Source organism: Arachis hypogaea, chromosome 3 (assembly GCF_003086295.3).
Source record: "Arachis hypogaea cultivar Tifrunner chromosome 3, arahy.Tifrunner.gnm2.J5K5, whole genome shotgun sequence".
NCBI classification, from domain to species: domain Eukaryota; kingdom Viridiplantae; phylum Streptophyta; class Magnoliopsida; order Fabales; family Fabaceae; genus Arachis; species Arachis hypogaea.
Window position 1 is genome coordinate 4,122,898 of NC_092038.1, and position 26,297 is coordinate 4,149,194.

Below are 26,297 nucleotides of genomic sequence, written 5' to 3' on the forward strand. Positions count from 1 at the left end.
TTTAAAATTAGGGCCAAAGAGAGAAAGTAGAATTTTCAATTATATTATGTCTATCTACATTATTATATCATATTCTTATTTATAATTCTCTAATTGGGCTAGTTCAATACTAATCTTATCATTATTCTACCTTTCAAAATAACCTTGTTTTCAAAGTTGCAGAAAAATATAAATCCTAATGAAAATTGTAAATGCTAATTACAGATAATAAAAAAAATACCAGTAATCCTAAAATAATGCAAGACTCATTAGCTGATTAAAATAATTGGCCTAATTTTTAACACATTTTGCTGAGAATGGATATGGACTTGGTTCTTACTAGAAAGGCCAAACACATCTCCAGTGGCTCCTCCCTTCTCTTTCCTGGGTTTCACTGCTGTCGGGAGAACTACCAATGTCGCGCGTGCCTCTTCCCCTTCTGTTACCACCTCGCTCTTCGTCCTTGCTCTTTCCTCACGCGCCACCCATAGTGGAACGAGCCAACAACCGCGTGTACCACCATCGCTGGAGAACTCGAGGCTTGGCGCCTCTACAACATGATTCTAGGGAAACGATGCCGCCATGAACGGTGGTGGCCTAGCCACTATCGGCGAAGAATGGCGGAGCCAACCATTACGAAGAGCTCGCGGTTTTCCTTTGCTCGGCCCGACAACGTCACAGAATCGCCTCCAAGATAGGATTAGTATTGGGCTAACCCAATTAGAGAATTATATTATAAATAAGGAGGGATTAGGGCGTCCGATTTCGAAGGTGATTCTGTGACGTTGTCGAGTTGTGCGAAGGAGAATCGTAAGCTCTTCGCAAAGGTTGGCTCCGCCGTTCTTCGCCGATATTGGCTAGGCCACCACCGCTCATGGCAGCATTGTTTCCCTAGGATCGTGTTGCAGAGACACCAAACCTCGAGTTCTCTAGCGATGGCGGCACACGCGGTTGTTGGCTCGTTCCACTGTGGGTGGCGCGTGAGGAAGGAGCAAGGACAAAGAACGAGGCAGTGACGGAAGGGGAAGAGGCACGCGCGACGTTGATGGTTCTCCTAGCAGCAGTGAAACCCAGGGCAGAGATAGGAGGAGCCGCTGGGATGCTGCAGAGAAGGGGAGACGCGTTGCAATTCTGAAGCGTGATGGACAAGAGAAAAAGTAGAGTTTCTAATTACATCATGTCTATTCACATTATTACATCATACTCATATTTATAGTATAATTTTCTAATTGGACTAGCCCAATACTAATCCTATCAGAGCTCTCTGTATTTGTAGCCTCTAGGTGTTCATGGGTCGACTTTGGCGTATTTAATTAGATTCGGATTTTATTTTGATTCGACTTGAAATTGATTTGAAATAAATTGGATCGATTTGATATAAAATTAGTATAAGTAAATTTGTAAATTTTATATATTAAAGTAATAAAATTTTATTTTTAAAAATTAAATTTAATAAATATTATATCATATTTATACTAAAACAAATTATTTTAAAACAAAAATAATATCGTATAATATAAAAAATATTAATTAAAATATAAAAATATAATATGATATTATTATTTTTATTTTAAAATATATTTTTTATTATTAAAAAAATAATTTTAGACCGGATCAAATGGCTCCAAGCATAATCCGAAATCGACTCAAAAATAACATGGGATAAAAATAACAAATTAAAATCCGGCAAAATATGCCTTGTATGAACTCTTGAACACCCCTAGACCCTAGTAGCCTCTGACTTGAGTAATTTTGTTGTTTTCTTTAGTTTTCAACCAAGTACATGTGAGCATGAGTCAGCCCTCAAAGGGGGTGGTTGATTTATCAAAAACCGTGTGGGTTGTTGAGTTAGAATTTGGGACTTGCTACAATAAAGTCGTTGAATTGTTGTTAAATTCCCTCACCCAAACTATTGTGCGTTAAAAATTTTCAGCATTAGGTTACGTGTGCCGTACTATGATTTCCATTTTCTCGGGCATAGTCAAATATAACAGAAGTGTAGTTAGTCAAATTCCATTTTTTCCGACCAGGAAACATGATTCACATATATGATAAAACAAAATAATCCCAATATCACATAAATTGTATGTCGACTCTACTTGCCAAAATGTCTTCACTCTTGAGCATGGATGAATTCATAAATAACTAAAATAGGCACATCAAAATTAAAAATATTTTCTTAATATCCAAAGCAATGTATATCTTATATAAAATTATAGGAATAAACTTAAAAGGTAAAATATAAAATAATAATATGGTTTAAATCGTATAATGCTATAATTTGATAAAAATTATTAAAATAAATTTAATTATTTAAAATTATAATATTAAAATATTTAAAGAGTTAAAATTTGTTTTGTGTCAATAAAAAAAAAACACTTGAATCTTTGAAAATATAGTAACATATATAGGGTTTGACATTTTCAAAGAAGAAATTGAAATTATTATTATGTATACATACATACCTGGCAAAGCAAGTACGTCATACATAATTCACATGCATGGCAGCTTCCTCCAATAACATTTCTTGGTCAACACGCAATTAATTAAATCCCTTCAAAACAATGTGTCCACTAAAAAAGTCCAAAAAAACCACCTCAAATTTACCACTATCACTAGCTAGCACTCTCCATTTTGCCACACTATAAAAAGGCACCACTTTCTTCTCTCACTACTCACAAATCATAACAACCTCAAGCTTCAATTCCAATATTAATTTCCACAAACACACGCATAAATATATTATTCAATATATATATATATATAATCTACAAAAATGAGTTCCACTACTACTACCCTTTTAAATTTGGTTACTATTATTGTTATATGTTTGGGTATTTTGATGAGCCATAATAATCAAAGTGGGGTGGAGGCAGGTAGGGTTTTATTAAGGGGTTCTTCAAATTCAGAGGATTTTGCAAGTGCCAACCACCTTCAATCCTATACATTTTCTTCATCTTCATCAGCATATGAACATGCCAAGAACACCATGGCTTTTTGGCTTCAGCGTTTGGCTTCTGGACCAAGTCCTAAAGGCCCTGGTCATTGATATTCATTATATATTCTCCATCAAATTAAATATATATTTACATAGATAGCTAGCTAGCTCAATTATTATTATTTTATTGAATCCCATAATACCCTTTTATCTTATTTATTTATTTATTTATTACTTTAGCTTAAGATGTGTGTGTTAGTTATATATAGATGGAAACTTGTATTCGGATCTACCAAAATGCAGAATATATGATTCACGTATATTCATTTAATAATATATTCTTTTCTTATTTATATTCACGCTAATAGAGTTTATACTTAATTAAATCTCTTACTGCACTAACTATGCTGTTATGCTTACTCTTAATAAGTCTTAATAATTCCTTTCTTATATCGAAAATGTTTAATAAAAAAATTAATGAATGAATGTTAAATAAAATAAATTTTTGTTAATTTTTTTAAATATTATTGTTTTTATATATACGGTAAAGATTTTAGATCTGCGTGCAATACTGTAAGCCTATATTGGTATTCTAAAGTTATTACAAGGTTAAAATTTCATAGTGAATTATGACTATGTTTGTATATTTTTTCTGTTGAAGTCATAAAGCTACATCAAATGTTCAAATATGGGAATTTTTATTTTCCTTTCAGTATAGACATGATGATAATTCAATTCCAACCATAGACAAATTAATCAATGGTAATATTAGAGGACAAAAAAAAAGTCAGAATTTATTTTATTTATTTAATATTAAAAAATAAATATAATAATTAATAAATATTGAATAAGATAAATTTGGATTTTTTTGTTAATTTTTATTATTAAATATTTTTTTAATCAGCTACCATAGATATAGACATCATATTTGGGTGTTATGCATGTACGGATAAGGAGACTTAATGAGAATTGAGAGTATCTCCAATGCTAGATTAAATTTTAATATCATTTTAGGTTTTATAAAATAATACATAAATATTTATGAGATTATATGTGATAAATAGTGATTTAAAATTAAAAATAAAATTTGTTAGTTAGAATTTTATATTATTTTTAATTATTTTATCAACATAATTATATGAGTGATAAAATTTTATTAGCTTTCTATTAAAATGATACTGTATTTTTAAGATGATATTAATTTTATTTCATCAATCAACTTCAATATAAATTTTATTTTTTAATCAATTTATTTTTTAAAAATATTAAAATTGATATTCTAAAAATATTCTATTAGACATGCTTTAATAGTTCATATTAATAATTTAATATTATTGAATTGCTAAAACAGAAAACTACATAGTGTATATATGATATTATGATGAGCACTACAAACATTAATAAATCACTGATTAATAATGTTGACATAGTCTTTTGTTGGGCTTGGTCATTATATATATCATTATCCATTTGGTATTTTTTTATTTTTTATGTATTAGGCTTTGCTTTCTTCTTCTAATTGGCTTTGATTTCTTGTATACCCTAATTAAAAGTTAACTCGTGGCTGCTTAGCTTCGTGCAAACAAAGTAACAAACACATTAGTTATTTTGATTAATATATATTGGTCCTCACCAAACTCAAAGGATTAAGCAGCTGACATTAAACTAGTAAAGAAAAACATTTTTCTCTTAATAATTTCCAAAATAAAAAAAATAGACGTTATTTGTATATGTAACAGTTTAATTTTTAAACGTCTAATTCACATCTAGTGTTTAAAGTAACTATATTTTTTACCAATTTTTATTTATCACAATTTCTTAATCTTTAAATATACCTTGATATCTATCTCAAATGGACATCAATTTAAATGAAAGAAAACATTGTTAGTTTAAAAATGATCACTATCATCTTATGGGGTAAAAATATCAAACTGAAACAGCCGTAATACTAGAAAAACAAAAAGAACAGTCAGAATTTATTTTATTTAGTATTTATTAATTGTTGTAATAATTAATAAATATTAAATAAAATAAGTTTGGTCTATTTTTTGACTTAATTTTTTTTATTACTAAATATTTTTGTGAAAACAGGCACATTAAAACTTGTATATGTAACTTTACTCAATTTGCTAAATAGGATCTCATTCACAAGTGAGATCTTTATTGACATAAATGTATGTATGACATGATATCCAATTTTATAACCCTAAATAATGATGAGTTTAGAAGTAGTCACAAGCAACTAGCAAGTAAGATTATCACCAGGGTCAACACCTAATTGTGAACAATATTGTTTGTAATAATTAACCCTAGCCTGAACAGTGGTAGGGTTAGCACCATCACACTCAAGTTGACCATTGATGGCTCGAATGGTTGCACCAAAGCCTTGGCTAACCACAGGTCTCACATTCTCCATCCAATACCATAGTCCAGTCTTGAAGGCCACAACAGGGTCATTGGCCACAGTCTCAGGTGCATTAAGCCCATCAAACCCAATGTTCTTCCCTGCAGGCCCATAGTTGAAGTTCCATGATATTTGAATTGGGCCACGCCCATAATACCCTTTGTTTGGGTTGCATGGATATTCTGTGTTTGTTTCATCACAGTAGTCCCTTGATGCACCATCTATCTCTTCTATGTAGCAAAAATCTACATCCACATTTACATCTTGCAATAATTATTTTGGATAATATTTTTGAAATAAATAAAAGACAAAAAATTTTTAAATAGAGTTTAAATTCTTGACAGATTAATTATTGATATGTCAGATTAAAAGATACTGTAGACAACAACAAACAAAAAGGATATCATACAGATATAAAAGTTTCTTTTTTTGTTTTGGTATTTTTTATTAAAAAAAAATTTCAGTTTTTTTTAAAGTTTATTGAAGAAGAAACTGAAAATAAGTAAAAACAGTAAATGAGATTTTATTATTTTTAGTACTTTCTATTTTTTCTATTACAAAATCTTAAATAAAATTAAAAGTATAATTTAAGAGTATATTTAGTTTGTATTTTTATTTTTAATATTTTTAAGTTTAAAAATTTTGTGAAAAAGGGATGACAAAAATGAAAAAGTAATATTTTTATATTTTTTAACAAATTCATGAAAATAGAAAAATGCTAAAATGGAAACGTCAAATCAAATGCACTATAATTGGTTTTAGTGTTAGTTTATAGTTATTCATTAAATTTTAATTATTGTAGAATATATAATTAACAGTAAAAACTACTTTCTTTAAAAAATCATAATTATATAGGCTTATATTTATGAAGCAGTCGACTTCACGTGAAGTTGATAGTTGAGAGCCGTTAAATGATTTGATTAAATTTTTATCTAACGGCTCTCAGCTATCAACTTCACTTCACGTGAAGTCGACTGTACTACCTTATAAAAAACTACCTAAACCTAATTCGATCGGCCAAACCGAAGGCAAGTATGACCGACACCATTCAAACCGAGCCAATCTCGGTCTATTTTGGCCGGTCGAACAACAATGCAAGTATGTTTGACTCTTATCAACTAAAATTTATCCAGATCGACCCAGAATGTTTTTTATTTTCAGAATAAAAAAAATAAAATTCTTAGTTTTGTTTTAATTATTGTTTTTTTACTTCACAAAATTTTAAAATAAAAATACTAAAAAAAACAAAAATCAACCAAACTCATATACAGCATATGTAAAATTAATAGTTAATAATTATTAGATGATAATTTAATTAAATCTATTAAATAGTTTAACATTATTAAGTATCAAATTCACGTGAAAATAAAGAATGATAAAAGAATGCAAATAAATGAGACAGAATAACGTACGTCCAGTTTCGTGGGTGAAATGAGCAAAAGCAGCAGCAATCTCGCGCTTGGAGTCATCAAGAGTATCAAGGTTACCAAACTGATCATAGGAATTGAGGGCACTCAGGAATCCATCTCTGGAGTAGAACTTCTTCCCAGCACAGCTATCATCAGCTTCATCAATAATACCATTGAAGAATTCTTGTGTCACTATGTCACCAACAGAACCATTACTTTTGACCATGCCCATCATTACCCATATTCCCATAAGTAACAACCTTTTCTCCATCCTCATATTATCTTTCAAGATGTGTGATATGGTTAGTTATATGAACATAAAGCTAAGGGAGGTGTATTTATATTGATTAGGAGGTGCTGCATTGGCCACGCTATCTATACACAATATTTGTGGATGGTTGACATTTTAGTGTGAAAATTATTGGGAGAATAGTATGTGTTTGTGGAAAATTTTGACTTTGACTTTGATATTTCTCCCTCTTTTTGTAGTGGTGTGCGCTGTTCAGTGTCCACTACTCTAGCAAGATAGATAAATTAGTTAAAACATTTGACAAATTTTAGTTGGATGATAGGATGATCTATCGATTCATTTGTCTCTTTAAATAAATTTTAAATGTTTAAAAAAAAAGGAGGAATAGATTTTTTTTCGCTTTTGGTATAGCGGGCCTCAACGAAATTTCTAATCATATTAAAAAGTCATGAAATTTTGATACATTTATCTCTTACTTTATATATAATGAATTTAGCTGAATCATTTGAATCGAGATGCATAACATTGTTTTCTAATAACAGTCTGTCTACCAATTTCATCGTAGCGATTTATCCAAAATCATAATAATATATTTTAGTTTGTGTATATAATAATTTATTAGTCAATGATATTTTATTAAATGAAGTTTAAATTTATTAAAATAAGAAATAATGTGAAAAAAATTAAAACATTTAGTGTTTTAAAGTTTTTATAATAATTCATTATTTAAAATAATATATATGTAATTTAAAAAAATAACAATTATGAAAACATACAAGTATTTGTCGGATTGAATTGGTCTTGGTCTAAGGCTATTAAATTAAATAATGGCGATTGGCAGTGGTGTCGCTGGTTGAATGAGTCCTCTTTTCTGACTAAACATGATTGGAGACTGTTTTTTAGTGCCTTATATGTTCATCATGTTATATCTTGAGACGAAATTAAAGAACTGATATAATAAGCTAATATCATTGTTACATGACAAGTAATTGAATAGAAGCACCAAAATTATATCACTGAAGAATTTTATAAAGAGTAATATTATATGGTAAGTAAATATTATTATTATTTTTTGACAGTATTTATGCAATAATAATTTATATATATATATATATATATATTTATTTATTAAGATTTTGTGCACAATAAATATATAGTTTGTATATTTATTTATTAAAGTTTATACACATAAATTAATATAGTTTGTATCCATATTTTTTAAAAATTGTATACATGAATTAGATAATAAAATTTATTTATTAAAAATAATAAATATTTATACTAATTAAATAATAACAAAAATACTAAAAATTACTAATCCAAAATATTTTTTTTCTATAATTAATTGCCAAAGTAAACCAACTTGTGAATAATAATCAAATTAAATCCAAATGAACCATTTGTAAAATGGGTACAAAAATTCGACAAAATTTTTATATTGACTGTCTAATATTTAATAATCCTTTTTTTTAACTAAAAAATAATATATATATTATTAATTTTATTATTTTTTTATGTTTCTAATTACGAAAGCAGACTATAATCTTTCATAAGAATAATTAAATTATTTTAAAGTAATATTTTTCATTTAATTTTTTATTGACTTTGAAGTTTTTTCTTTTATTTTTTATGATATTTTCTGGCTCAATAAGGCAGAGATATAATTCTAACTCCCATATTTATTTAAACGAATAAGTAAACTAACCATTCGACCGATCCAAATTAGTTTTCAGAAAATTTAAAGTTAATGTTATGAATTATTATAAGCTTATTCACACTCTATGAGCAGCATAACAAGCAAGCAAGCAATTCTGCAGCTTCATTCATACACTAATTATTGTTATCTTCTTTTGGTCTTCATAAATATTCCCTCATTCTTCTGTGATTCTTTTCCAATAACATCAACATATAACTAAAACAAACATGAGCATGCATTTCTTACTTGAAAAGGCCATTAATTAGTCTTTGAACGCAACAGAACATCCACAGATTATTATAAATGAATTCTAAACCAGGAAAAGAATTAGCCTTTAATCTTATAATTGAGCCTGAAACTCTAGTTGTTGAGTTTAACCAAACTGAACTTCAATGAAGCAACAAGATTTAACGTGTAGCACAAGAAACAGTTATTTAGTATTTAAGGAACCAATTTGGTCTAGACTCATAACAATTTCATCAAGAGAGTAATTAATTACATGTTTAGGAGTTTAGAAAAACTTTTCATACGGCGTGACGATGGTGTCGCGCAGATTGGAGTATAGAGTGTAGAGAGAGTACTGTCTAAGATTCTTGACTTCATACCAAGAATTAAGAACATCAAGATTCTTGTCTGTCCCTGAGAATGCCAATTGTATGCCTATGTTGCAGCCACTACCTCCATTTTCTTGACACTTTGAGTTTGGAACTGCACAATCTGTATTGTTCAGACAAATGTTTCCTCCTCCGGAGCACGAATTGCAGCCGTAACTCTTCCAGAACAAGTTTTGAAGGGTTCCTCCACTAAATTCAAGAACCTGTGTGATATTAATCAATCAATCAAGACTATTATTGTTAAATGTGTTTACTGTAATGAAATTACTTATCCTAAAAGTTTAAATTTAACAGAAATCTGCACATGCATGATTATATTTCTAACACGTCTTACTGAAATTCTTTCTTTTAGGTCAACAAAAAATCGAATTCTAAATCTTTGGCTATAAGAACTCTGATATCATATCATAAAACTATTTATTTCAAAAGTTCAAACTAACGTAAGAAGATACATAAATAATTATATCTCTGATTTACTAGAATGAAGCTAGTAATTATGTGCGATATTAATCAATCAATCAACATCCAAATTTTAGAATTACAACTTCTCCAAGAGACTTATTGTTAAATGTGTTTACTGTTACGAACATTTTCAAAAAGTTTAAGTTGATAGAAAGAAGTACATGAATGATTATATCTGTCTTGGAATTAATAAGAATCAAATTCTAAATCTTTTGGTTATAAAAATTCTAATATCATATCATGAAACTACACAAGTAAATTTACCAGGGTGAAGCTAGTAATTGTGTGTGTGTTATCAGCAAACATGATTGGAAGTGATCTTGCCGCATACTTCTGTCCAGCAAATGCAACCATATATCCACTACCCGAAGCCTGATCATTTCGAATTCATGAAAACTTCTTAGATACTTTTATGAGATCAGTTAATTCTAAAAACTTAAGCTGATAGAAAGAAATACAAGAACGATACCGTGTCGTTTCTGTTAACGGTGAGTAAGGAGATCTCATCAACTTTTGGCCTAAAGACAGCAACGGATGCACCGTTGCTGGCGAGGCCGAGGCGGTGGTCGCAAGGGGAAAGCTGAGGACCACCATTGTCCTGTAAGAAAGATTGTTTGTTTGATGCAAAAGCAATTCCAAAGGTGAAACCATCTCCTGTCTGAACCTTAGCATCAAGACATGGACTATAAACATTATTTGTGTCACCTGCTGCATATGTTGTTGTAACAAACATGCCCATCATCATTATCATAATCAAACATGTTTTCCTCCTTATCATCTTGGTCATGGAAAAAACTTGATCATCATCTTCCATCGTCCCCTTCAAAAGGGTGATGATCATTCTCTTCTGTGTTGAAACCATAAATCAATGGGGTTAAGACAATTGTCACAACTCACAACAATGTTGTATATAAATTAATGATTCTGTGATCTACATGTGTATGAAGAACAGAACAGAACAAGGTTTTTGGTGATAGAAACAAAGTAATGTTAACGTTTGCACTTTGCATGATTTAATAGCATACACGTTGCACATTGATTAAGCCTATGATATATTATAATTAAACAAGAACAATTAAAAACTACAAAGAATTGAATAAGTTGAAGGCTTTGCGTGTCTGTGATTCCAAGACATTGAAAAAGGAAGATTTTTTAAAAGATGGGTGGTGGTAACCTTAATTCAGAAGCAATTTTATACGGATGTTGACTTTTTCCTGGAAATTTCAAATTGATAGTAACAAAACAAAAGAAGATAAAAAACATGACGATGAACAATACCTTGTTCTATCCACAGGTTCAGGAACATGGACCAAATGAGATACTACATAAATTTTAACCTGCTAAAAAAAAAAAAAATCTGTGTAACCGGATCACAGGTTTAGTTTCCAAAAGTCGTGCAAATGTGGATTAATAAAAATTAGTCATGCATAATGATGATAATGAAATGTAAATGTTTTCTTCTGTTAAAAATATTTAATTTTGTAAGATAGACTTAAACATAAAGTTTATAATATGAAAATTTTAAATTTACTAATTATTTTGCACATAAATCAAATAAACACACATATATTTAAAAAAATACTACTTTGAATTACTATATATATATTTACACACTATTATTTAGTATTATTAATTTATTATAGATTGAAAAATTGTTAAGAATTTATAAGATAGTAATAACTTTAAATAAAAGTAAATATTTTTTAAGAATTTATTTAATATTTTATTTAATCATATTAACTATAACTAATTAATTATATTAATTATTAAATTTGAATGAAATAAATAAATAAATTTTATTTTAATTTGTATTAATTTTTAGTCTTATGTATTTTGATTAATAATTTTTAAAAATGTTAAAATTTTGCATAACATATTTATAAGGTCTTTTTTATTTATTTAACTTACTTTGTTGAGTGAAATAATTGTAACTAATTTATTATATTAATTATTTAATTTAATTAATTTGAATATATGTTATTTAATTTAATTTATTATCACGTTAATAATTGAGTCATTATTTACTAAAAGTTTTTTTAGATATATTTTAACAAAAATAATTTTTCATAATTTTTTTTGCTATGACAATAAAAAAGATAATTGACAAATTTTATCCTTTATTAGATTGAACTTGCTCAAATTTTATCTACAAATTCAATCACTAATATTATTTAAAAAAAATCTTTGAAAAGATTGAATTCCAATGTAAATGTCTTAATTTAATCATAAAGTATATATTACTATTAATGAAAAATTATTATATTTTAAAAATAAATCAAATTATTACTCATTGATTTTATTATTTTCAGTATTGAAAATAGTTAAACTCTAAATTTAATTAACTTTATAAAATTTTTATAACAAAAACTAGTATGCGTATTTTTATTTAAAAATAAAAAAATATTATATATATTTTCGTATATTATCCATATATACATGGATACATATACTAATTTAATTATCGGGCCTGCTGATGAGATATTTTGGTGGAAAAATGAATTTCTCCCAAAACACACAAATCTAACCGGCAAGTACACCGGGTCGCATCAAGTAATAATAACTCACGGGAGTGAGGTCGATCCCACAGGGATTGAAGGATTGAGCAATTTTAGTTTAGTGGTTGATTTAGTCAAGCGAATCAAGATTTGGTTGAGTGATTTGTGATTTGCAGAATTTAAATTGCATAGAAAGTAAAGAGAATGGGTAATTGACATGAATTTAAAGAGAACAGAAGTTAAAGTGCTGAATCTTAAGGAACAAGAAATTAAATGGCAGAAACTTAGAATGCAAGAAATGTAAATTGCAAAATCTTAAAGTGCTGGAAATGTAAATGGCTTGAATTGTAAAGGGAATTGGGAGTTGGATTTGCAGAAATTAAACAAGGAAAAGTAAAATTGCAACAAGCAGAAAAGTAGAGAATGACTTAGATCAAACCGAATCTTAAACAGAAAAGTAAATGAGCATGGAAACAGTAAACAGGGAATTGAAGTGAGAAATTCAGATCTCAGGGGTCCAGAGACTAGAAACCAAGTCTAGATCTCACTACCTTCCTTGATCCAACAAGAACAATTGCAAGGGAAATATAAATTGCAAAGAAATTAGATGAAGAGCAATTAACAGAAAATTAAATTCAAGTAAGCAGTAAAGAAACAGAGAGATCCAAGGATGAGATTGAAACAGAATTCCTTCAATTCTCCAACCCAAGATCCAAGATAGTTGTAATTGAAATTGAAAGCAATAAAACTAAGAGGAAGAGAATGGAATTCTCCTTCCCCAAACTAAGAAATTAAAGATCGCTCAATAACTAAAACTCTCTGAAAATTCAAAAAGAAAGCTCTATGAAAACTAAGAAAAGGAAGCTCTCCGAATGACTTGAATTCTAGCCTATTTATACACTTTCTTCAAATGATCTTCAAGCCTTGAGTTGGGCCTTTGCTCTTGGTGGAATTGGGTTGAAAGAGGCCTTGGTTGATTGCTCTTGGAGTTTGGAGAGGAACCAAAGTGAACCAATTGAACCGGATTGGATTTTTGTAGAAGTTGGAGTAAAAGTTTGAGCAAAAGTTAGGGGTCTAACTTTTGCTCCAACTTTTCATATCAGATAGCCAAATTTACTGATGCCAACGTTGGTGCAAAAGTTAGGGGTCCAACTTTTGCTCCAACGTTGGCCCTTCCTAATGCACCAATGGCGCCAACGTTAGCCCAAAAGTTAGGGGGCTAACGTTGGCGCAAACTTTTGCCCCTAGCCTTACAACTTCATGTGCCAACGTTAGCCCAAAAGTTAGGGGGCTAACGTTGGCGCAAACGTGAGGAGCCCATGGACAAATTTTTCATGCCAACGTTAGCCTCCAAGTTAGGGGGCTAACGTTGGCGCAAACGTTGAGTAGCCCTGGGGTGATTTTCCAATTCTCACGTTAGCCTCCAAGTTAGGGGGCTAACTTTGAGGCTAACTTTTCACCCAAAAGTTTGTGCAAAAGTTTGAGGGCTAACTTCAAGTCCAACTTTATGCTTCCTGGTTCAATTTCACTTGTTTCATTGTCCTCTCTTTGCTTCTAGCCATTCCTTCTTACTTCAACCTTTCTCCAAGCTTTCTTCACCTATCATTCATCAACCAAACACATCAAAGCTATGCTCAAAATCATGAGATATTCATTCTATCCTAATATGCAACCATTATGGCATCAAATCTCATGAAATAGCATGAATTTATCTATGGTTGATTCAATCAAAGGAAGCATGAAAATCTACCCAAATTAGCTTGCTTAGGCCTCAAGAAAGTGCATAATTCAATTAAAAACAAAAGAAAGAGACTAGTGAAACTAGGCTAAGATGACTTGTCATCACCTGCTACACATACAAGCAAAAAGGTCCTACAAGTTTTACAAGTTCCCAACCCACACATCATTCACACGCGCACTCATCTCACTTTGAATGGAGCGTAAATTACACGCGTCCCACTCAAACGGTTTCTCTTCGCAAATAGCGCTCCTTAATGGCGCACTCTTCCACTTCTCCAACCCGTTCAAAGAAAATACAAACCGTCCATTTTCGAGCAACATTCCAAACTGCAGAGATAGCACTTGTCGCGAAGATCAGAACTCTTCATCAACACAACGTAGAACTCTCGATCAAGAATCTCAAGAAAAAAACGAAGTTATAATACTCAAGATACGTTATGTTACTATTTCACTCATATTCTATATTTTTCAGATTTCGAAAACGAAGAACTAGGTTTTACTGTTCTTCTACATTCTTCTAGATTTTACTGTTCTTGTTCTAAGTCTCATTTTACAATTTTTAATATTCTACTTGTTCTACGTTTTACTGTTATTCTTGGTTCTAGGTTATAGTGTTCTTCTTAGTTGTTCTAGGTATTACTGTAGTTGTTTTTCTAGTTCTTCTGGTAATTGATTGTTTGGAATATAATGCGTAATTTGTTGGGTGCATATGGAGTAACTTGTTGGGTGTATATCACATACTTTGTTGGGTGAATATTTCTGAATTGATATACTGTAATATATTCAACAGTTGCACTGTTCTAATATTTGATTGTTCATGGGTGTATATTACTTGACCTTGTAATGTTGCTTGTCCTTGTATATTAATGCTTGTTTGAGTGATATCTGACTGATATCTATGGGTGTATCTGACTCATATCTATGGGTGTATCTTATTTATATCCTTGGGTGTATCTTACTGATATCAATGGGTGTATTTTTCTGAACTAATATACTGTAATATATATTCAACAGTTGCACTGTTCTAATATTTGATTGTCCATGGGTGTATATTACTTGACATTGTAATGTTGCTTGCCCTTGTATATTAATGCATGTTTGAATGATATCTGACTGATATCTATGTGTGTATCTGACTCATATCTATGGGTGTATCTTATTTATATCCTTGGGTGTATCTTGCTGATATCTATGGGTATATTTTTTCTGAACTGATATACTGTAATATATATTCAACAGTTTCACTGTTCTAATATTTGATTGTCCATGGGTGTATATTGCCTGAACTTGTAATGTTGCTTGCCCTTGTATATTAATGCATGTTTGAGTGATATCTGACTGATATTTATGGGTATATCTGACTCATATCTATAGGTGTATCTTATTTATATCCTTGGGTGTATCCTGCTGATATATATGAGTGTATTTTTTATTTCAGAAAAAATGGAAGCCAGAAACCAAGTTGAAAGAAATGTAAGTGTGCTTAGATGAAATAAATGTCAGCTAGGTAAATGTATTTAAAAAGTAAATAACTCTGTATTACATTTCTCAATTAACATGGTTGATTAAACAGAATATTCTTTTTAACTGTAGGACGAGGTGGACCACTTTAGAGTGGAATATGCTTCCAGGATTCTATTCCATGACATGAATCTAAACAAAGCTGAAGCCATTAGGAAAAGTAATGCAATAAGACTGTCCAAGCCATCCTCGTTTTTATTAAGTCCATATTGTCAGATAGATTCTGAGGATATTGACACTGTTTAATGTAAATGTTATATAGTCCTGTAACAAATTGAACACATGCTGTAAAAAATTTTCAATTATAGTTTTGTTTATTGTAAAATTTCTTTCAATAATTAAAATCTCTCTGCTGTATTCAAAATGTATGAATTACAGGTACTATAATATGAAGGAAAAAATCAAACTAAATATACATCCATAACTTGCCATTTTTTACACCCAAAGAACGTTGAATATACACCAAAAAATCTATCCCCCTGATGCTTTATCCCTAAAACCCTAAACACGAAACACTTAAAACCTAAACCCTAACCCGTACCCCGTAAACCATAAAACCTTAAACCCTAATACCCAAAACCCTTAAACCATTGTAAAAAAAAAATAAACAGTATTTTATAACATAGAGATCCTTTGCGTGCTTCTCATCCCTGTCCAGAAGTGGTGATCCAGATAGATTGGAACCCATATATGACGGTCTTCATAGAGATCTGTAGAATACACCCAAACACAGACTATAAATACACCCGAAGAAAATTAAATTTACACCTCTGCTGCAGATTTTAAACAAACATTACCTGAAAGCCACTTGTTGTCCACAAGACCAAAATTCAGCAGAAATTCATTCCAATTCCTATCAAATGAGTCTTTACTATGAGAGTTCCAAACAACTTCGCTCATTTCTTGTTCAATTTCTGCATGTCCCTTGTATCCGTTTAATTTGTTTGGAATCTTTTTCATGATGTGCCAAATACACCAACGGTGAATTGTTGTTGGCATACAGGCCTCTAAAGCCCTTTTCATTGATGCGCATTGATCGGCGAAAAATCCTTTCGGAGCATTTCCTCCCATGCAACGAAACTAACATTGAAATAACCATTTGAATGATTCAATTTCTTTGTTTTTCATCAAAGAGCATCCGAGAAGTGTTGACTGACCGTGGTGATTCACCCCGACAAAAGAACCACAAACCAAATTATACCTGAAACAATTACCATAGTGCAGAATGGAAAATCATTACGTACACCCAACAAATGCTTTGTATACACCCAAAAAACACCCAATATACACCTCTGTGGCAGATTCATAAAACACATTAATTTAGAATCATAAAAAGGGACAGTTTATTACCTGTTTGTATTGTATGTGGTGTCAAATGAAATAACATCTCCGAAATACTAGCATCTTCAAGAGTGGTAAAGGTCATTCCAACCTTCGGAATAAACTGGTCATCAACAACAGAGAGAGGCTGCAGAATACACCATGTCAAAAACTAATGGCTTGTATGTAGAGCTTTTCTGTTTAATTATTTAAATTCGACTTGAGTCGTACACTTAATTATTGTAGTGTGTGGTGAATCTCTCAACAGTAATAGTTGTATTCACAAATCTTAGCTTGAATCTAAAATCTTGATTAAACGTTGTTGAGTTAGTAATTACTCTAACCAGGCCAATTGGTTATGTTTAATTATAGGGTAGTGCTAGGGAGTCAATGGCCTAAGTGTACAATGTGTACAATGGGCTAAACCTTTGTTCTATGAATAAAATGAACATCACCCACACTATCCAGAATAACCATCAAAATACCAGGGATAATAAACATCTCATGTCATAAAATCACTCATCCTAAAAACTTAAGTTAATTTTGGAATTCACCAAGGATCGAACCCTTGACCTTTCGGATCTAGAACTCTAATACCATGTCATGAACCCACTCATCCCAAAAGCGTAACCTGACAGGACAATGTAACACTAATGATCATATCTCTAATACTTCCTAAACCTCCATTGTACACATTGTACGCTTAGACCATTAGCTCCCTATACTTTTCCTTAATTATAAATACTAGTGACTTAACATACACCAACTTAATAAAAAGAAATGGAGATAGAAAAAAAAATCGAAAACAAAACCTAAGAGATGCATGCATATTATGAATTTTGAAAGTAATTTGATATGGTGATTTGTGATGGGTAGACTTGAAGAGAAAATAGTTGATAAAATTGTGAAAGAATAAGAAAAGACAAGAATGCGAATTTTTATTGATTGTTGATTGATTGAATTGTATTGAATTGTGTTGTAAATTATGAGAGTAAAACTAAATATATATACACTACCACAAAAACGGTGTTTAGCCACCAAATTTTAACTACGAACACTAAATCGTGATAAAAATAAATGAGCGTGTCTTCTATTTATCACGAAACATTACGACAGTGGCTAAAATTTAATCTTTTGCTACAAACAATATTTTTCGTAGCTGTATTTCTTGCTTACATTAACGTACCATGGCTATTCTGTCTTGAATAAATTAATTTTTTTAAATAAATTTATTAATGTATAGTATCATTTTTTTAATATTCTAACATTAACACATATTTATGAAATTAAATCTAAAAATATAAAAAAATGAATTTAGATAAAATAAAAAATTATAAAAATAAAGATAATATTCTAATATTTTAGTTAATTATAAAAATAAAATTTATTTAACTAAAATAATATAATTTGAATAGATAATAAAAAATTCAATAATTTGTAAGTATAAAATTTTTTTTGGTTTTTATTAAAAATAAATTATTTATCATTTTTTGAATTTAAAAAAATGAGAATAAGTTAAAAAAAATTAGTCTTTATTTATATGGTTTAGTACATACTATATATTTTTGTGAGTACTGTATTCTTGTTATATGTATAATTATCTTTTTAAAAATTATTTTGTGAAATTATGAATTAAATTTTTTATTTTTACTATTATTTAATTGGTATATTCCATTAATTAATTATTTTACAATTATTTTCAGTTATAAAAAAATTAATACTAATTAATTTATGAGTCACTTGTATAAAAGTTTGAAATTTTATTAAATAACAAAGAAATTAATTTATAAAATTTCTTATAACAATTTTATCTGATAATTAATTTGTCTAATGTAATAAAATTTTAGTAACTAATTTAGTAATTAAAATTTATTAAACATTAAAATTTGTAGGTAAAAATATTTACAAAATTTACTTAATGTATAACTCTTGTTTTTAGGTAAAATGTTATATCGTTTCCATGTGAGGAGAAGCTTTACCTAAATCCGCCAAACTGAATTTCGATACAGCATTCAACCAAAACGAAATTTTCATATAATTCAAATCTATATGATTCGAATTATACTTGTATGTAGTTCGAATTGAGTAAACTCGAATTACATGTAGTAAGGCAATCCAAGTAATTCGAAACAAGTAGTTTCGAATTAGAGAATAATAATTCGAACAATATCAATTCGAATTAAGTTGAAAGTGTGACGCTAGGTATAGTTCGAGACATATTGACTCGAATTACGTACACAGGATAATTCGAATTTAGTTAATTCGAATTATATATGTATGGTGCGAATGGAGTTGATTCGAATTAGTGGGAAGCGGAGCTCTATATATATGCTGTGAACTCATGTTGTGCTCAACAAAAAGGCGAGATGGCTAGTGAAGATAGTTTTCTAGTGCTAGTACACCACAGAGGATCGATTAATAGAAAAACTCGGTCTGGGGTGAAGTTCACGGATAAGGATCCTCTATGTATTATCATGAGCCCCGCGACCAGTTACGATGGTCTCGTGAGCTCTGTGCTTGGCAAACTTGGTCTGGAAGGAGTGAAGAGAGTTAAGAAGTTTTTCTATCGCATTCCAATCACGGTGCTCCACGATACGTTGAAGTATGATTGTTTCACGATCGGGAGTGATGAGGACTTGTAGGTCATGTTTCTTTCTCGTAGGCAGTTTCCGGAGGTGAGGACACTGGAGCTGTTGGCTAAGTTCGTCGACGTGGTATCTAGCTCTGGTGGGTCGAACCGGAATGCCAACACTATAGCCACGGCGGCCGGTTCGAGCTCGAGACCTGCGGTTGCTTCTTCCTCCGTTCCAGTGTATGAGGCAGCGGTCCAGCCTGCCGCCTCCCCATCGTTTGCTGTTGATCTCGCCGGCAATGTTGGAGACGAGGTTGGATATGATGAACATCATCCGATTAAAGTACAGTGTCCTCCTCCGGCTGGTGTTGGCGAGGGATTGTGTGATGATCCAGATGATGATGAAGTCGAGCCGGATATTATCGCTGATGAAAGCGGTGATGATGTTGGAGCGAGTGATCCGATAAGGCCTACTGGTGGTTCTAGTTCTGGCACCAATCAGTACCCACCCCATTTTTCATCTTTGGATCTGGATGTCATGAGGCAGGACGGACATCTTGGGCAGCTAGCTGGATTTGGCGCTAGAGATACCGACGGCTCTGCCGGTATGACAGAGTTCCAAGTTGGTCAACAGTTCCAGGATAAAGATGAGGCCCTGTTGAGTGTCAAGACGTATAGCATCTGCCGAGGGGTACAGTACAAGGTGGTTGAGTCTGACTATCGCCGGTACGTGGGAAAGTGTTCTGAGTTTGGGAATGGATGCACATGGTTGATTAGGCTGAGCCTCCGACAGCGCAAGGGCATCTGGGAAGTCAAGCAGTACAACGGGCCGCATACCTGTCTCGCCACCTCCATCTCCAGCAACCATAGGAGCTTGGACTACCATGTGATAGCGACATTCATCATGCCAATGGTTAGGGCTGACGCATCCATGAACATCAAGGTGCTTCTAAATGCAACGGCAGCACACTTTGGCTTTAGGCCTACATACCGGAGGGTGTGGATGGCCAAGCAGAAGGCGGTAGCAATCATCTACGGGGACTGGGATGAGTCGTACAACGAGCTCCCTCGGTGGGTCTTAGGAGTTCAGTTGACTATGCCTGGCACTGTAGCAGTCCTCAGGACCTGCCCTGTTCGAGTTGGTGGACAGGTGGATGAGTCTCAGGCTTATTTTCATAGGATGTTCTGGACTTTTTCCCCTTGTATCGAAGCATTTCGTCATTGCAAGCCGTTGGTGAGTATTGATGGCACCCATCTATATGGCAAGTAAGGGGGAACGTTGCTCGTGGTGATTGCACAGGACGGGAATTCCAACATACTCCCTGTGGCATTCGCACTAGTTAAGGGTGAGAATGCTGAGTCATGGTCCTTCTTTCTCTCCCACCTCCGTCAGCACGTGACACCTCAGCCAGGTCTGTTAGTTATTTCAGATAGGCATAACGGCATCAAGGCAGCACTTGAAGCACCTGATGGGGGATGGCTACCTCCGTCTGCATACCGGGCATTCTGCATTCGACACGTTGCAGCGAATTTCGCCCTCACCTTCAAGGGCAAAGATGCCCGGAGGCTTCTTGTGAACGCCGCATATGCGAAGACCGAGGTGGAGTTTGACTACTGGTTCGACATCCTGCGCTCTGAGAATCCGGCAATGTGTGACTGGGCGAACCGAATTGAGTACTCGTTGTGGACACAGTACTGTGATGAGGGCCGGAGATTCGGGCACATGACGACCAATATATCAGAGTGTGTCAATTCAATCCTAAAGGGGGTAAGGAACCTCCCTGTTTGCTCGCTGGTTAAGGCCACATACTGAAGGCTGGCTGAGCTATTCGAGCGTAAGGGTAGGGAGGCCGAGGCTCAGATGGGTACTGGACAACAATTCAGTCAATACCTAGTAAAGTGTATCGAGGCCAACCTGAAGACAGCCAGGTGCTTCACGGTAACTGTTTATGACAGGGATAACTCGGAGTACACCGTGGCTGAGACGACTCCGACAGGTTCATTCTCACTAGGTACGTACAGGGTCTCATTAGGTTCCAAGACTTGTGATTGTGGATACTTCCAAGCACTTCATTTCTCGTGTCCTCACGCCCTGGCCTGCTGTGCTTATTCACGTCTGACATGGCAGCCTTACGTCCACGAGGTCTATCGCGTTAGTTCCGTTTTTGGTGTCTATCAGATGGGATTTACACCACCCATTCCGGAGGGTTTCTGGCCACCATATGCCGGGCCTACCGTTATACCGGATCCGAACATGAGGCGTGCGAGGGAGGGTCGTCCTAGGTCCACACGCATTCGCACCAACATGGATGATGCAGATCCGAACCGGCCAAAGAGATGTGGCCTCTGCAGGCAGCCAGGACACACCCGTCGTAGTTGTCCACAAGCCGCAGGACCCAGCGGGAATGCTGGGAATTAATAGGAGATATGGTTTGTCTGTTTATATTTTTTACTATATCAGCAGATGTATTTTATTTCAGTTAGCGACCATTGTTTACGTGGAACTAAGTTGTATTCTATAAGTGTTGAAACTTGTAATTCGTACCACATATGTATGTTGAATGTCTTTCTAATTTTGGAATTTAGTGACTAAAACAAACTACACTATCTGGTGGGATGACTGATAATATGTAACATAACACCAAAGTATATAACATAACATCAAAGTACATAACATAACATAACATCGAAGTACATAACATGAAAGTACATAACATAACATCAAAGTACATAACATCAAAGTACATTATATAACACTGATAACCAACAAAGAAGGTACATAACATAAACATAATAACACGACATACACCACAATCCATAAATCATCTAAATAGGTGCGACCCCGTGCCACATCGGCGTGGCACCCGTGTCCTGTAACCCCTACGTATAAGTGGCTCCTCATCCTCAATCGAGTCATCGCTGTCATCCGGAACTGCGTCGGTCGGGGTCCTGGGCGGAACATGCACGGGTCTGGATGATGACGGGCCGGCAACTGAATGTGACCCCAGAGTATGGGCCGATGCTGGCGTCCCACCCATGGCAAAAGTATGCGCAGGAGGAACCGTGGCAGGCTCGTTCAGATCTACATCTAGAGGTGCCTGTGTCGCTGTCGTGTGAACCCGTCCTCGTGCAGCCTCATCCTCCTGCATAATGGTCCGGATATCCTCAAGAAAATGCGGTCCACCGAACTCGGCGACAATGCCATCACCAGCAAGGAAGTCTGGAAACATGGAGCCCAGACTCACCCATGGAGTACTCTCCTGAAGGGTCTGATCGTCACCGGGAACACCGACGAAATAATCTCCAAGTGGTCCACCCCCAAGCCCAGCCTCAGTGTGACTCGTCGGATCTCCCATGCCAGATCCATACCACTCACCATCATGCCCCCCCTGATGGGGCCTATCAACCCCCACTGCAGCACCTCCTCCAGCTACATCCCCGCCAGCCTGATGGGCACCCTCTCTAGCAGCAGCACCCCTCCTCCTGCCTCCACGACCACGTCGTCTCCCGCCACCCCTAACTGCATCCTCGACGTCATCCATAGCATGATCAACCCAATTCCACTCACGCTGGCTACGACGTGTCCCGACCCGTGCTCTCCTCTCAGTACGACGTCTGTTAGGAACATCGTCGACTCGGGCCATATCTGGAACTCGCCCTGCACCCCTCTGCGTCGCCTCATCCGGAATAGGAATACCTCTCGGATCCCCCAATAACATCTCCGGCGACAGGAATCTCTTTCTGTGCTGATGCCACCATGTCAAGAAATCATGAGAAGGACCGGGGTCGGGCACGATGTCGAACTGTAAAATGTGCTCCACACGCTCCTACCAGTAAAGATGCCAGTCAGCTAAGTGCGCCGGGAACCAACAGTCACCTCCTCTCCCGTCCTTCGACATCAAGAAGTCGATGTTCAGGGCGGGACGCGGGCGGGGCTGAACGCCGCCAAACTGCGGTAAAACTCTATCAACATGATGCCACTCTACCACAGTAAAATAAATCAACGACGTCACACACCGCCATAACATCGTATGCCGCGGCTCCAACACCTCCGGGTGGACAACCTGGATGACGTCGAGTGCGCTATACGGCATCCATATGAACTGAAAAAAGCAATCAATAACAGTTTAACACTTCTGTTAGATGATATAAACTGAAATAACGACTGGAGCTAAGTATGGTTTCAACGTACTTACATCCCGAGGCTGTAACAAGTCGATCTTCAGGCGACCCATCTGTACCCGAGGTCCCTTGTTGCTAATCCCAGGATTGTAACCAGACCATTTGCAAAAGAGGTTAAACATTCTACTTCATTCATCACTCACTCTACAATGCATGAAATTGCTTCCATAATCGAAAATAAATACAATAATGATACATAGCAGAAAACAATAACGGTACCTCGAGGAAAGGGGCCAGCTAATCTCATCATACCCAGTAGGCCTAATGAAGGAGACCTCCAGAAGATCCAAGACTGCAGTAACTGTAAAGGCCCAGCTAACTTCACGACATGTCTGTTGGCGACTCGGCACATGCACCGGTACAACCATGCTAGTGCCGCCGACCCCCAACTGTAGCCACCCATATCCTCAAGCCGAGCAACATAGGGTAGCCATCTGATATGTATACGATTGCTGGACTTGTCGGCAAACAGCTGCGTGCCCAATAACATCATGATATAGGCACGGGCAAAGTGCCTAACTATCTCCTCATCAGCCCCGTCGGGACACTCTCCAAATGTCTCTTGGAACCAGGTGTAGTTGACTGCGAATTTCTGAACCTGGTTCTCGGGAGGTAAAACCCCGAGCAACTCATGGAACTACTGCCAAGTTGGCCTCCCACCCTCAATGTACAGGTGGAAGTCCGTCAGGCAACCACTAACGTAATGTCCGTCCACTGGCAACCCCAGCTGGTATGCAACGTCCTGAAGCGTGATGGTGCACTCCCCGAACGGCATGTGGAAGGTGTGCGTCTCAGGTCGCCACCTCTCGACGAATGCGCTGACTAGGGGCTCGTCTAGTCGGAACCATCTGTCGTTCAGTCTCGCAAGATGGTACAATCCGGCCATCTGCAAGTACGGAACGTACCTCTCATCAAGACGCATCCCCTGCTGCCGCCTAACGCTGGATATGCAACGACGAGACTGGCCAGTACATAAACCGCATAATTAGAACAGATCCACAAACCACTAACATATACAATTTATTTTGTAAAGAACCAAAAAATAAATGGTGCAACACAACATACATGAAACAGGCAACCAACATTGTATACACAAACCGCTAACATGAACCACGTGCAAAAACTATTAACAAATACAACAATCACTAACAAGTAAAACCGTTAACAAAAACCACTAGCATACACCTCTATCATAAACCACAACCTTAAACCACTAACCGTCACTAAAACCACTATCCAAAAACCATTAACAAAAACCGCTAACAAAACACAATAAAAAAAACCTCTAACAAAAACCACTGGCCTAAACCACTACCTTAAACCGCTAACACTAACATAAACCGCTATAAAAAATCATTAACAAAAACCACTTGCCTACACCACTATCCTAAACCACTAAATGTTACATAAACCACTAACAAAAAACACTATCAACAGCGCAACATCATAAACCACTAACCTCATCGTTGATCACCCCGGCGATATGAGCAACTCCATCCAAACGATAAAGTCTCCCCGGATCGTCCCCCATCCCCTGAATATGCCTATCTTCTCTTACTCGGCCCGAATGTTGGTCGTTTTCTCTGGGATTTGGTGGGGTATGAGAATGACAAAGTGATTCGAATGAACTTGGTTCGAACTCCTTATATAGCCGAAACCCTTGTAATTCGAATCAACTAGATTCGAATTACTTATGTTCACAAAGCCCTACTAATTCGAGTCAATATGATTCGAACCCCACTCATGTATCCTTCTCAATGTAATTCGAATTGATTTATTTCGAACTACACTTTTATAATTCGAACCTAGTCGTTTCGAATTACTAAGGACTTTTGCATGATAATTCGAATCTTATTGATTCGAATTACATTGGAACATAGCTTGGAAGTAATTCGAATTGATTCAACTCGAATTACGTGGAAACCTAATTCGAATTCTATTGATTCGAATTATATAAAAATGAGTTCTGGTGGATTGAGGTATCAAACTTTGATTTGGCTGATTTCGGTAAAAATGAGCTCTCCTTGGCTCAATTAGGTTTTTTACCCTAATTAAATAATAGTATATTGTTTAAATCATCAACTATCAACTGCATCAAACGAGAGATTGTGAGGGTCATATATTTATTAAAGTAGTTTTTTGGTTATTTATTGTTATTGTAATAAAAATTAAAGATAAAAATATTACAAAATCAAAATTTAAATTTAAATTTTTTATTATATTTGACCATTAAAAAAAATAAATAACTATTGTATTAAAAATAAAATAATTTAAGGTATATTTAGTAGATAATAAACAGTAGGATGAAAGAAATATCTTAAGATTAAAGAAAGTTAAAAGACAATTTAAACAACATTGGTCAAACTGAATTTTTAAAATTTAAAATTTTAATGTGCGCTTAACTTTTGAAGTAGTTTTTGGCGGAAAGTTAAAATAATCACGGACAAATTTTAATATAACTTCCCATCATTCACGTTGTCTTTTAACTCCTACTTTTTTGCAGTACCTTAAAAGCACTCTCTTTAACCACTATCCTCCAAACTCAAAATACCGATTTTTTCTTTGTTATTTGTTAGTTTTTTTAGTAGATTTTTTCGTGAAACAAAAACATAATAACTCAGAAGAGACCCTTTTAGCAGAATTACGATAACACATAATATCAACAACAATGAAGAATTTGTAGAAGGTTTGGGTGAAATAAGTCTCAACCAGTAC

The 26,297-nt window shown here is 34.2% G+C and overlaps 3 protein-coding genes and 1 long non-coding RNA gene across 5 annotated transcripts; 1 reads left to right on the forward strand and 3 right to left on the reverse strand.

Annotated features, from left to right (window-relative positions):
- Window positions 1–20: 20 nt before the first annotated feature.
- On the reverse strand, window positions 21–1,162 carry LOC140183695 (uncharacterized). The gene is made up of 2 exons (XR_011879465.1): window positions 1,107–1,162; window positions 21–407 (listed from the first exon to the last, which is right to left on the reverse strand). It is a non-coding gene; the product is annotated as an uncharacterized lncRNA (long non-coding RNA).
- Window positions 1,163–5,013: 3,851 nt separating this feature from the next.
- LOC112788899 (endochitinase EP3) lies at window positions 5,014–7,109 on the reverse strand. The gene is made up of 2 exons (XM_025830577.3): window positions 6,734–7,109; window positions 5,014–5,566 (listed from the first exon to the last, which is right to left on the reverse strand). The coding sequence occupies exons 1-2, from the start codon at window positions 7,005–7,007 to the stop codon at window positions 5,160–5,162; spliced, it is 681 nt and encodes a 226-aa protein (XP_025686362.1). The 5' UTR covers window positions 7,008–7,109; the 3' UTR covers window positions 5,014–5,159.
- A 1,875-nt stretch (window positions 7,110–8,984) lies between these two features.
- Window positions 8,985–11,144, reverse strand: LOC112788906 (uncharacterized). Of its 2 annotated transcripts, XM_072232253.1 has the most exons (4): window positions 11,031–11,144; window positions 10,222–10,599; window positions 10,017–10,124; window positions 8,985–9,493 (listed from the first exon to the last, which is right to left on the reverse strand). In XM_072232253.1, exons 2-4 carry the CDS (start codon window positions 10,591–10,593, stop codon window positions 9,188–9,190), a joined length of 786 nt encoding a protein of 261 aa, XP_072088354.1. In that variant the 5' UTR covers window positions 10,594–10,599; window positions 11,031–11,144; the 3' UTR covers window positions 8,985–9,187. The 2 variants fall into 2 exon arrangements, with proteins under 2 accessions (XP_072088354.1, XP_025686370.1); XM_025830585.3 differs by lacking the exon at window positions 11,031–11,144 and having other exon boundaries at window positions 10,222–10,796.
- Window positions 11,145–21,261: 10,117 nt separating this feature from the next.
- On the forward strand, window positions 21,262–21,819 carry LOC112769636 (uncharacterized). The gene has a single exon (XM_025814125.1). It carries the CDS (start codon window positions 21,262–21,264, stop codon window positions 21,817–21,819), a length of 558 nt encoding a protein of 185 aa, XP_025669910.1.
- The last annotated feature ends 4,478 nt before the right edge of the window (window positions 21,820–26,297 follow it).

Bases quoted from the DNA above. Each gene is read 5' to 3' on its own strand.
- LOC112788899 (XM_025830577.3), bottom strand. From the start codon at position 7,007: ATGAGGATGGAGAAAAGGTTGTTACTTATGGGAATATGGGTAATGATG. The intron at 5,567-6,733 runs GTACGTTATTCT...ATGTGGATGTAG, and splicing joins TTTCACCCACGAAACTGGAC to ATTTTTGCTACATAGAAGAG.
- LOC112788906 (XM_025830585.3), bottom strand. From the start codon at position 10,614: ATGGTTTCAACACAGAAGAGAATGATCATCACCCTTTTGAAGGGGACG. The intron at 10,125-10,221 runs GTATCGTTCTTG...CGAAATGATCAG, and splicing joins CCGTTAACAGAAACGACACG to GCTTCGGGTAGTGGATATAT. The intron at 9,494-10,016 runs GTAAATTTACTT...AATATCACACAG, and splicing joins CAATTACTAGCTTCACCCTG to GTTCTTGAATTTAGTGGAGG.
- LOC112769636 (XM_025814125.1), top strand. From the start codon at position 21,262: ATGGGTACTGGACAACAATTCAGTCAATACCTAGTAAAGTGTATCGAG.